General features: G+C 44.1%; 1 protein-coding gene across 6 annotated transcripts in view; it reads left to right on the forward strand.

The window, feature by feature from the left end:
• cntrl (centriolin) overlaps positions 1–13,330 on the forward strand; it is a 105,567-nt gene that overhangs the window by 65,291 nt on the left and 26,946 nt on the right. For all 6 annotated transcript variants that reach the window (XR_011675100.1, XM_071402350.1, XM_071402348.1 and 3 more), the window contains exons 18-26: positions 159–303; positions 520–662; positions 6,899–7,088; positions 7,258–7,577; positions 10,265–10,449; positions 10,776–10,956; positions 11,402–11,800; positions 12,208–12,367; positions 12,920–13,035. Coding sequence is in view for 5 of the 6 variants with exons in the window: in XM_071402350.1 (XP_071258451.1) it covers positions 159–303; positions 520–662; positions 6,899–7,088; positions 7,258–7,577; positions 10,265–10,449; positions 10,776–10,956; positions 11,402–11,800; positions 12,208–12,367; positions 12,920–13,035 (1,839 nt within the window). In the remaining variant the exon portion in view is untranslated. The remainder of the gene's footprint in view (positions 1–158; positions 304–519; positions 663–6,898; positions 7,089–7,257; positions 7,578–10,264; positions 10,450–10,775; positions 10,957–11,401; positions 11,801–12,207; positions 12,368–12,919; positions 13,036–13,330) is intronic.

Here is a 13,330-nt window from a genome sequence, read left to right on the forward strand (position 1 = left end):
ATTCCCTATATAGTATACTACTTTTGACCAGGGCACATAGCGCTTTAGTCAAAAGTAGTGCACTATGTCGAGAATAGGGTGCCATTTGGAACACACTCCGTGTTGTACATGAGTAGAGATGTACTCTTATTTAACAATATTTGTGCTCTTTCCATTAGATGCATTTGATGGACCAAAATAGCCTGGGGGGTATTTCAGACATCAGCATTCAACAGCAGGAGCTGGATCGACTGAAATGGGCCTTGACCAGACAAGAGGCGCAGACTAAGCAACTGCGGGAGCAGCTCGCCCTGGCTAGAGAGAGTTAGTCGGCTGAACAGTTTGTTTTAGCCCTTTTTGGTTGAGTTAGTCTTAACACTGTAAAAACACCCCAATTCACCTATTAGGCCTAGCCCTGTATGTCTTTCTGAAGCTTCGATGCCTACATCAATATTTAAAAAAACAATATATACTTTTTTGCACTATAATCCACTTTATTGTTGTTTTGTTGACATCCCCAATGTGATTTTGACTCCACAGAGAACAGCGGGAACCTGGAGGAGCTTATGGGGGAGGTGTGTGCTCTCAGGGAAAACCTGGTCCAGCAGAACCAGGTCTTATCCAGCCTCAGAGACCCTCACAGGACCAGGGGTCACTGGTACTATGTCCCATCATCCACAAATGTAAGGAACCACCACCACCTACCAACCTCCCTGTGACTGTTTCAGTAGTTGATGGTAATGCTTTATGGGATTGTCGGAGTGTGGATATGACTGCTACTTGGCTGCAAACTCAGAAGAACCAAATCAAGCTAACTTATTCGGTTTCCTTCTGGGGAAGGAAACCACCTCCACAAAATCCTGATTCGACAAAAGATATAGTGATGTTATACCACCGACACATCAAAATAACAAAAAAAATGTACACCCAGTGTAATAACACGTTGACACGATCATTGTCATAACACTGTCATGACCCATATATTTACACCTGTTGTGACAGATATTGCGTTATTTTATGGAAGGTTATGACACCTACATAAGAGTGCCAAGAAGTTTCCTTTCGTTTGAAAGTTTGTTTTTTAAATCCTTTGTTGTTACTGTAATGAATTATTTACAGCCATGTTTGTTTTCCTCATATTTTAAGTAACTTGTAGAAAATACACAAGCATTAAGACCATCCTGTGTCACTTTACTTGGACTAAGAAAATACACTTTATGACCAATTAGGCCTATCTGGCTTATATGATCCATCACCAACATGCCCTTATATCAGTCATCAGTCAAAAACAGTGTGTCTTGTCCTGCTCCTGAAATATGCTCCTGCATTCATCCCAGTCATCAGCAACAGAGCACTGGGGTAGATGTGTGTCTGACATCAATGTGAGTGCAATTACAATGATAATTTAATATGGTCTATTTAAAAAAAATATTAATGAAATGCTCTGCCTTGTGTGGTGGGTTTTGACAACCAGCCATAAAATAATGCAATATATGTGTTATGACAGGTTATGACAGCTGTTATTGCATGGTTATGACCGTATGAGTTGACTGAGTTTGAGGGACAGATTTGGAATTTAGCAAGGATACCATGGTTAACACCCGTACTCTTACGATAAGTGCCATGGGATCTTTAGTGACAACAGAGAGTCAGGACACCCGTTTAACATCCCATCCGAAAGGCTGCACCCTACACAGGGAAATGTCCCGAATCACTGCCCTGGGACATTGGGATATTTTGGGGGGGGACCAGAGGAAAGAGTGCCTCCTACTGGCCCTCCAACACTACTTCCAGCAGTATCTGGTCTCCCATCCAGGGACCGACCAGGACTAACCCTGCTTAGGCATGCCAGCAGTGGGAGACCAGAGGCATGCCAGCAGTGGGATGCAGGGTGACACAGGGTGTCACCATTAAGATGAAAGCTGCAATGCCGAGGTTCAAGCTGTGTGCCCACTGTGCCGCCATCAGGACTATTTGGACACATTGCCTTAGGATGAGCTACTTCTGTACTCCTTACCACACTAGGCAAGTAATAGAACTCAAAATCAACCAGATCATGCAATATGCTATTGATGTATTTTGGACATTGGTTTATGATATTGACTACTTTAAACATCTTCACCTGAACTGCTGGACAGATTGGTACAACATTTGGTATATAGCATCTATGGATGCACGTCTTTAACCCCCTAGAGTCGATTGATGCACCGGTGTGTCAATCTAAGTAACATAATAAAAGAATCCCCATCAAAATCTGTCAGTTTAAGAAAGAGAGATGGATGCATTGGATGGTTCTCAGTCCACCGCATCGGCCGACGTCGCACTTCCGCGTCTGGTGAAAGGTGGCAGAGCTAGAGCGGTGTTTGTCAGACCATGAGACATCCTAAAAATCGGTCTTCTCGTGTAAACGTCTGTAGCATCCAAATTGTTTGGACTACAAACTTAAGGTGTTCTCTGTTTTGCCCATTCGACCCTGACAAGTGTCCCGGGACACGTCTGAAGGTAACCAGTAGCGTTTTTTTTTTAACTAATGGAAGTATGAATGTAGTTTTGTGACTACCCAAAATAAGGGGTTAAGTACACAACATGACCAAAAGTATGTGGACTTGCTTACATTCAGCCACAAGACCATTAGTGAGGTCGGGCACTGATGTTGGGCGATTAAGCCTGGCTCGCATTCAGGGTTCCAATTCATCCCAAAGGTGTTCAATGGTGTTGACGTCAGGGCTCTGTGCAGGCCAGTCAAGTTCTTCCACACCTATCTCGACAAACCATTTTTGTATGGACTTCGCATTGTACACAGGGGTGTCGTGTCTTTGCTGTCATTAATGTGTTTGAATATTATTTTATAAAATCAATGAACTACGTTTAATTATTACGCGATTAAATTAACCATTTAACAATTAATTAAGTAGTAATCTGGGGCACCACGGAACAAGTTTATATAACGAGTTACTGTTTTCCGAATTATCTCTTAAAGATAAAGATCTCTTACATCAGTCAATTCATTAATTCTTATTTACCTTCAGTCTAATTCCGAACATCAACTTCAAATCTGCATGAACCCTAGCATAAACCCTAGCATAAATGATGAATCAGCGATATACAAATTGTGTTATTTATTTTCTAACTAAATAATCACACAGAATTACATAAACACACAAACAGGATAGTTTACGGGTTGATTACTACACAAGGCAATGAAAAGTCCCTAGTGGACTAACCTGATATGATGGCTTGTTACAAAAATGAGAAGGGACGGGCATGCAAGAAAGAGCGGGAGAAGAGAGACTAAGGACTTCACTGTTGTACATACAGCTGATAACTATGCTCATGGAAATGTGAATACTTTGCACATGAACGGCTGCTCATTCGAAAATAATTGCAATGTACATATTTACGTGTGTAAGTCTTGTCTCTCTGTTGAAATCGCCGGTCCGTCTGGGGAGTAATTCGACAGAAAGTCTCTGGTTTGTCCACCAGAGATCAAAGTCTTTCGTAGTTGTAGATTGCTCAGCGGGCTCTGTTATAGTGGATACGTTAGACGTACCACTGGTCGTTTGATAGGGGAATGTGCTTTAGAATGGTTCTTTCAGAGTACCACCCGGTGGTTCTCGGTCGAGTTTACTAGACCTAAGAGTGCTTAAACAGCTGCAGACTGAATGGCAGCAACCCGGCGTGTTTTGGTCTAATATGTTAATTCTTCAGCGAGTCCTTCTAAACACTTGGAGATAAAGGGTGTTCCATTACGTTTGGCATAATGTCTGTGCTGACATAGGCGTGGTTACTGACTGGATAAACTTTACATGAAAAACGTTTTATTTATTTAGAAGGCCAAGATCACATTTCGTCTTCTCACAAAGAGTTTCATATTTAATCCTAGAAGTTCCACAACATTTGGATGTAAACCTGACAACTGGGAAATATACACATTCAGAGATACAGTTATGTTATACCATCCTTAATGAGATCCTAAAACAACAACTGATCTGACATAATTGTTCTTTAAGTACCCACGGATCCTTCCAACTGTTTGGATTACAGAAATATTGTTTCGTTATCCAATCTTGGATGTCACAGTACTACAAAATCTCTCTCTGTTGTAACAAAGGGATTTTTAACTTCCCTTTCATTGTATGGGAGTGAGAGAGTTCCTGCTGGTATTTACGAGCGTCATAAAACGGCCAACTTCACCCCTCTCTCCCTCTGCGGGAGGGAGAGGGCGCTGTAGAGCGGACCCATTGTAACCTGATTCTTCAGATCTTCATAGGAGAGTCATGACCGGGGCAATGTCATGCTTAAACAGACCTTCCCCAAACTGTTTCCACTAAGTTGGAAGCACAGCATAGTCTAGAATGTCATTTTATGCTGCAGCGTCAAGGGGCCTAGCCTGACCCATGAAAAACAGCTACAGACCATTATTCCTCCCCCACCAAACTTTACAGTTGCACTATGCATTTAGGCAGGTAGCGTTCTCCTTTCATCTGCCAAACCCACATTTGTCCGTCGGACTGCCAGATCTGTAGCGTAATTCATCACTCCAGAGAACGCTTTTCCACTGCTTCAAAGTCCAATGGCGGCGAGCTTTACAACACTCCAGCCGACGCTTGGCATTGCGCATGGTGATTTTAGGCTTGTGTGCGGCTGCTCGGCCATGGAAACCCATTTCATGAAGCTCCCGACGAACAGTTCTTGTTCTGACGTTGCTTCCAGGGGCAGTTTGGAATTCGGTAGTGAGCGTTGGAACCGAGGACAGACAATTTTTACGCACTTCAGTTTTCGTCGACCCTGTTCTGTGAGCTTGTGTGGCCTACCACTTCGCGTCTGAGTCGTTGCTGCTCCTAGACGTTTCCACTTTACAATAACAGCACTTACAGTTGACCAGGGCAGCTCTAGCAGGGCAGAAATTTGACCAACTGACTTCTTGGAAAGGTGGCATCCTATGACGGTGCCATGTTAAGTCACTGAGTTCTTCAGTAAGGCCATTCTACTGACAATGTATGTCTATGGAGATTGCATGGCTGTGTGCTCGATTTTATACACCTGTCAGCGACGGGTGTGGCTGAAATAGCCGAATCCACTAATTTGAAGTTTTTCTTCCTGAGTTTTTTTCTTATTATCTCCTAGATTTAGGACAGACACTTCAAAACCTTGTTTCTTTTTAAAGGCCAAAATCAATATTTTATCCCCCCAAAAAGTATGTATTTTTATACCTAAAGGGGTCCTAATATTCACAACCAAATAGTTAAATTATCCATACTATGACAATCTTAAAACAATTCCATGTCAGCTTAGCACCCCCCTCCCCCCAACACCTTAGACTCTAAAGCAGGGGTGTCAAACATACGGCCCGCGGGCCGGAACCGGCCCCCAAGGAGGTTCGATCAGGCCCGCAGGATAATTTGAAAGTGGAAAAAATGCATAAAAGACATGGAATTAATATTTTTAATTCGCTGCAATTCATGGATTATCCGCTAAGGGGCGCACTCTTTCCATCAGAGTAGAAGACAAGCTGCATCACTGAGACAGACTGAAAACAGCAGACGGTATCAATGCGCCATCTGCTGCTTGTTACGACGTTGTTAATACCTTGGTCTCTACCTCTCCGCTACACCCTCATTAGCCAAAATGTCGTTATCCAAACGGAGAAAAGTAGATAAGGAGTGTAGAATTTTCAAAGAAAAATGGACCACGTCCTATTTATTTACAGAGATGCACGGAAAACCTTCATGCTTGGTGTGTTTGCAACAAGTTTCGGTATTGAAGGAATATAATATTCGACGCCACTACGAGACTCATCACAGCGAAAAATATGACGGCTTGCAAGGACAACTGAGAAGAGATAAGATTAACGAATTGCTGGCGGGTCTGAGGAAATGATTTTATATGCGTATGTGTAAGTGGTTTAAAAATTCCTTTCTTTAAAAGTCTCATTTAATCTTAAAGTGCATTACTATATTTTTCAGTACCAATTAAAGTTTTGTGCCTTTGTACAATCAGTGGGATCAGTTGCAATGCATATTTGTGAATGATAAAAGTAAATTGCACATTTGTCTAAGGAAATATGAGGTGTTTCATGAAATGTTTTGTAAAAGGATAGTTCATTAAATTTCAATATTTTCCTAATGTTCTTGTGCTTCTTTACACCAAAACAAAGGAAAGACATGATATTTTGGTTATTTATAGCAGAGTATGGTATAATTTTAATGGTCCGGCCCACTTGACATCTCCCTAGGCCGTATGTGGCCCACGATGCGAAATGAGTTTGACACCCCTGCTCTAAAGAATGAAAGGCAAAATTTTCCAAGAGTCACGATAAAACAACATGAGCTTGCATTAACGCTTTTTCCTGTCTAACAGTGCCACCATGCAGCCAAACTCAAGAGATATAAACATGTGCCTGTTATAGCGCCACCGTGTGGTAGATCTGAATGTGCTTGCATATGTTGAGTGTTGACAGTGTTTGGAATATGTACACCAAGTTTTGGTACAATTCAAATATCGGTGTCTGATCTGTATGAATTTATGTGCTAGACCACGCCCACATGAAGTATGTTTGAGATACTAGCCTAGAAATTGTTGCGTTGGGAGACATTGGTCCACAGATCAAGTTTCGTGCAGATCGGTAATTTGGTGCCAGAGGAGTTGTGTTTTAAATGTAGTATGTTTAAAGCCTAAGTTATACTGTATATATGCAACGCAAGACCGCAAAATGGTGATCCTGCTTAATTGTGTCGAGTTTATAATTGCGGGGCTGTACACCTTTGCGTATTTTTCCTACACAATTACGCAGGATCGTCGTTTTTGCATAGCTATTTGTAGTTCTTATATTGCATTTGGTATAAATTAGGCTTAAGGCTGATATTGTACAGGACTAATATACTATAGTTTTATTGTCTGTTTCTCCTTGTTCCGTCAGGCTCACAGTTTAGGTTCTCAGGGCACTCAGGATTCAGGTCTAGGGTCGCAGTATCCTTCTTCGCCTGACAGGGGGCACCACAGCAGCAGGCGCAGGGGGGTCAGCAGGGATAGAGGTCCCCAGCCTGAAGGGGGATACTGGGTCTACTCCCCTCCGGTGCACACATCCTCACACACTTCCAAAGGAAGAGGTATGTATAGGCACATTGCAATTTTCCTCTGAGACCTCTGTAGTTACACTACGATACAGCAAACCGTGAGAGTCAACACATCAACGTGTGTGTGCACGCATCGGTGTATGTGTGCATCGGTGTGTATCCGTATGTGTGTGTATGTGTCTGCGTGTGCTTGACCCCTCAGGTGAGGCGAGGGACAGTAGTGGTGAGAGCGATGTGGCAGACTGCAGCTCCTCTGGGATGGGGACTGGGGATCAATTCAACCATCCCCCTGGCTCGGCCATCTACACCATGCTGCCCGACGGTTCGCCCCTGCCCCCTGGCTCTGTGATCTATGCCCCCCCTGCGGCCAGCCTGGCGGTCAGTCCCGGGACGGTCATCTACGGGTCTCCACCACAGGGGGCCCACCTGGTCTATGGCCCCAGCAGCCTCTCTGGGCCCTGGCTCGGAGTCAGCCTCCCCACCGGGGTGCTCCACTGCAACATGCCAGGGCACAAGGAGATGGTGGGTGACATGGATGAGATGATGATTCCTAATGGTTTGAATGGACTAATCCAGTGTTTCCCAATCCTGGTCGTGGGGACCCAAAGATTTCCGCTTTTAGACCTAGCACTAACACACTTGATTCATCTAACCAGCTCATCATCAAGCCTTTGATGATTTGAATTACTCAAAATCTAACAGTTGCACCCTTTTTGGGTCCCCAGGACCAGGATTGGAAAACACTGGGCTAATCTACGATATGACCACTAGAGGGTGAATTAAGATGATATTGAAAATGCATTAACTAAAATGATGCCCTCGACTTACAGATGCCTTTTTTCTCTGGCTCCAACATGGGTGGCGTTCAGAAGGTTACAACATGCTGAACGTCCCAGAGACGCCATTCCTTACTCTGGCCACATGTCAGAATGAATAGTATCTGTATCTGAGTGCTCCACAACACTGTGCTCTACTGACTCCGGAGCTCTAACATGCTGACCACACCGCTCGTGCGCGTCTGCCATTGCGCGCATGTTGATTTTGTCCACCCACACCAGACGCGATCAGGACACGCAGGTTGAAATATCAAAACAAACTCTGAAATATTAATTTGGGGACAGGTCGAAAAGCATTCATGGGATCTGGGTTCTGACTCCGAAACTTAAAATATTGTTAATTATCAGGTATCCTATTGAAATATTGAGTGCCATAGTCTGGTTTCTACACCAGAAGTTAATGGTTATCTGTAAGACGAATGTATATGGTGGAGGCAATTAAGGTTGGAATGTATTGAGTAAAGGATGGGCAATCACTGATGTGGTTTAGTGAGGAAGGGGGCTGAGGTCAGGTCACATTAAGGAAGAAGGAACAGTTTATTGCCCGCATCACTTAAATAAATATACAGTATATATATATACTACCAGGGGGTGGATCAGTTTTAATATTGCGGATAGATTGTAGCTTCCATCAATGTAATTGTCTGCATCATTTCCAATCCCCCATATATTATTTTGATAAATATTTATATATACACCACCACTTAGAAATTGCTATTTTGTTAATGAAAGAAAAGCTATTTTTCTTGTCCATTAAAGTAACATCAAATTGATCAGAAATACAGTGTAGACATTGTTAATGTTGTAAATGACTGTTTTAGCTGGAAACGGCAGATTTTTTTAATGGTATATCTACATGGCAGGTTTTGTTAATTAATCCAAGTTTATCATTTTAAAAGGCTAATTAATCATTAGAAAACACTTTTGCAATTATGCCTGCACAGCTGAAAACTGTTGTCCTGCTTAAAGAAGCAATAAAACTGGCCTTCTTTAGACTAGTTGCTGTTGTGGTCTGGCACAATGACATCAATGAGAAATCGCAAGCTCAATATACAAATGTTTTGATGTCGCCGTTTTATCAACAGAAGAGTATAACCGATAAAACCAAAATGAGTAGATGTACTCCACTGCAAAAAGACTGGGTACGTGAGAACATTGATAGAATTTGTACGTCAGCTTTGATGGCAGGTTTGAAAGCTGTGATCAAAACGGCAATTGAGGGGGTAGTGGATGATATAGAGCAGGATGCTTTCAAATACTAGTTGAGTACAATTCAGCTCACTTCGCAGTCATGCAAAGGGTTAATACTGCCACAGTGAAAGTCACTAACAGTGGTTTTAATGGCCAAGGTAAGACAAAGAAACAAGAATGAAAAAATTGCGAAAAAACTTTAAAGTGTAGGGGGACAGATCCCTGTTTTAGATGTGGGGCCGTTGGTCATTGGAAGAATGAGTGTAGAGTGGTAATGGAGACTACTGCACCTGCTGCATTCGAGGGGATGCTGCGATGCAAGCATTTGCATCTTTGTCAAAACAGCAGCAGCAAACACTCCTGAAAGCAGTGGGACAGGAAACTTTCACATAGCGGTGTATGGCCTCGGTTAGATCAATAGTGGTTACTTTTTTTATGTGAAGGGAGACCACGTCTTACACAACTTTCTAATAGATACCGGCGCTTAAATATCACTGATTCCTTACGATGAGAAATTGGCTAAATTTGCGACAGGAAAAGTATCACATTTAGCGGGGTAACGGGCACAATTCTAAGGCGAAACAGCTATTACCTATGTCATTGGACATTGGGCCAGTAACCATACCAGGATAATTTGACATGGAAGGAAATGGAACCGATTTAGCTAGGTTGCTTGCTGTTGCTAGCTAATTTGTCCTGGGATATAAACATTGAGTTGTTATTTTACCTGAAATGCATAAGGTCCTCAACTCCGACAATCAATCCACAGATAAAAGGGTAAAATGAGTTTGTTTCTAGTAATCTCTCCTCCTTCAGGCTTCTTCTTCTTTGGACTTTATATGGTGGTTGGCAACCAACTTTAAGGTGCATTCCCACCACCAACTGGACTGAAGTGTGGACCTCTGTTCATCTTTCAATCACCCATGTGGGTATATGCTCCTAAAAACCAATCAGGAGATGGGAGAGGCGGGACTTGCAGCGTGTCAAACGTCAAAATAGAACCAAGTTCTACTTTAGCGCTTGGCTTTACAGACCCTCGCGAGCAGTGTTGGTGCAATGATTGAATAACATGTATGTGTACATTTATTTTGCAGCGCTTGCTCACGCGATGGGGGCGGTGTGGTCAGCATGTAAGCCATAAAAGTGTGTGTGTATCCGTTCGTTCGTCTGTCCGTCCGTCAGGAAAGGGAGCTGGCCAGGCTGGAGCAGCTGGTGGAGGAACAGCCACGTGGCAGCCAGGGCCCAGGGGAGGAGGAGAGGCAGGCCCATGTGGAGAGGGATGTGCTCAGGTACCAGGATCAGCGCACACAGCTCAGACTGGAACTCAGAGAGCTCCGGAGAGCCTTAAGCCAACTTCGCCGCCGCAGGTACGGTAACCCTCAGCTCTCACAGTCCAGCAGGGTTAAGGTAAATTCGAATTGAAGTCAGTCAATTCAGGAAGTGATTTGAATAAAAAAGTCAAAAATTTGAATAACTTTCTACATAAATAACTTCTCCTTTTAAGCTTATTGAGAAGTAATTGAAAAGAAATACACTTTTTTCAATTATTGGATTAGAATTTTTGTTCACTTCCTGAATTGACTGACTTCAATTTGAATTGACCCCAACCCTGCAGTCCAGTACATCATATTTTTTGGGAGACTAAAAGACCAACTTGGGGACATCTTGCTCAGGTATGTGTGTGTCTCCTCAGGGAGATGCTGGAGGGCCAAGGGGGGTCAGAGGTTGTGGAGGAGTCCCTGCGGCACCACGGGGCTCTGCTGGATGAAGTAGGCTGTTTGGAGAAGACCCTGCTCCGCCGCAGGGCTGAACTCAGGGAGGCAGACCGACTGCTGCTGGAGGCTCAGAGCAGCTTGAAGGACACAAGGACCAAGGTCACATATATTGACATATATCACATATATAATGTTATTAGGAAGTGTATATTCGACCGGAAGAAGAAAACGTACGCTTAGGCATAGGGGTCGAAATAAATAACTTAATGTTAGCATACCGCCGTCCACCACCATTCATTTTCTGCCAGTCGAATATACACTGCCATATTCTTATTACCTCTTGGGTGGCAGAATGTAGCGAGGGGGGTACATTTACGGGTGGCCATAAATAGCCCCCTTCATTTAAGGGGGAGGGGGGTGCAGTAGTTGGTTATCAGCAGCTTGATAGTCTGCCCTTCTGGTTTAAAATATTATAGTTGAATTACTGACCGTCTTACATTTGAAGACTTTGTTGCTGGTGAATGGTGATATTTGTCTGTAGTACCATCTCTTGTATCATTAGCCAGTAGTGTTGTAACAGACTGTTTCATGTGACCCTGTGTAGACCAAAGCGACTCTCCAGCAGCAAACTGAGGCCCGGAGGCGGCTCGCCGACACAGAGCAGGAGCTGGAGGAGCTGGAACTCCGCACTCGGGACAGCGCCTCTTTGCTGGTGGAGGCCAAACAGCATCTCAGGGATCTGCAGGAGGATCTCCAGGAGCTGAGGAGACGCAAGGAAGAGCAGGGAGACACTCTACAGAGGGTGGAGGAGGTGGTGGCTGCCCGCGACCTGGTGTTCCAAGAGGTCAACAAGAAGGTGAAACGAGCCAGTGAGCGACTGGAGGCCCTCCGGAGCCAGCTTCAGGAGACCCAGAGCAAGGAGGTCGCACTGCTGGAAACCTGCAAACAGTCTGAGAGCACCCTCGCCCAACGCAGGAGCGAGCTAGAGCAACTCAACATTCAGGTATTGCAATGACATTCTTAATTTTTCTGTCACAATGTCAAGTCAAATTTTATTTAAAGGGGTCACAACACACTTAGCCTCAATGAGAATCGGGAAGCCTGGTGAAGTCTATGGCCAAAATGAACTAAAATGGGGTGGAGAACCGGTGTAAATAAGTGACACCTCGCAACACATCAAACTAATCAAATGCCTTTCTTGGGTTCAGCTTAACATGCAGCACTCCTTCAACTGGCATGTCAGGGAGGGTCACTAGGGGCACTTGCCGGTAACCACGTTAGCCTCATTTAAATGCACACCGATATTCATAGCCGGTTCGATAGTCACAGACCTGTTTGTATCAATAATGTGCCAATGACCAATTAGTAGTTCAAATTACTTTGTATGTAACTGTGTGTGTGTGTATGTAGGTGCTGCGTGGGGATGTAGAGGCGCTCTATGTCCAGAAGGGTGAGCTGGAGGCCCAGCTGACTGGGAGGAGGGCCAGCGTGGCTGCACTCAAACAGCAGGGAGGTCAGGAAGAGGAGATCCTACAAAGTGTCCACTTACAGATCAACAAGCACAAAGCAGGTAACCAGCCCTAGCACGAGTCACACACAGCTAACTCACCTAGTTTTCACCTAGATTGACACGGTCAGAGGGTTTTGCTCAAGGCCCAGACCCTAAATAGCCTGGTCCAAGATCTGTTTGTGCTCTTGCTAACTCCATTGCTCATTGTCAAGCCAAACATGTTTGCATGGCAATAAGTGACAAGGAGTTGGCTTGATGGCACAAACAAACTGGCACTCAGGCTACGCCCAAAAGCCTAATGATAGCAAGGTACAGACATCCCAATAACTATATAAACAGTATAGAAGAGTAAAAGTATGTCAATATTATTATTAGTGCAAATCTGCCACGTGTGGTTACAGCGGGAAAGCGAGTGCAGCCCAAGAATCAGAAAGTGTGGACATGGCATAAGACCATGAACCATGAGGTTACTCTGCACTTCAATGCTTATGTATTACTACATAGTAGTAACCTTATAGAGTTGTGCAGTTTGATGACTGTGTGTCATTGTGTGTGTTTGTGCTTGCACATGTGTGTGTGTGTGCCTGGCTGTGTGCATATGTGTATGTGCAGAGCTGAAGCACGTTCTGGAGATGTTGCAGATGACGGGCCAGGAGCTGCAGGCGGTGAAGCTGCAGCATGACCAGCGCCTGGACCAGCTGGAGAGGAGTCAGGAGAGCCTGCAGCAGGTCAGAGGTCACTCGTAACGCTGACTGGATCTCAAATGGCACCTTATTGAGGGCTGTGACAGTTTGAATAGTAAAAATTATTTGGTGCACATTTTCCTCCACTCTTGACTGCATGTGCTGCCATAGAAATAGAATGGGCATCCTCATTCAAGTCAATTATGGTATAATGGGTGGACTGGCAGCCATTGTGAGTGTACCCAAAGGAGCAAAGCAGGAAGTAAAAGCAGGAAGTGCACCCATCAATACAGTGCAATCGGAAAGTATTCAGACCCCTTCCCTTTTTCCACATGTTGGT

The sequence above is a fragment of the Salvelinus alpinus genome, chromosome 5 (genome assembly GCF_045679555.1).
Source record: "Salvelinus alpinus chromosome 5, SLU_Salpinus.1, whole genome shotgun sequence".
NCBI classification, from domain to species: Eukaryota; Metazoa; Chordata; class Actinopteri; order Salmoniformes; family Salmonidae; genus Salvelinus; species Salvelinus alpinus.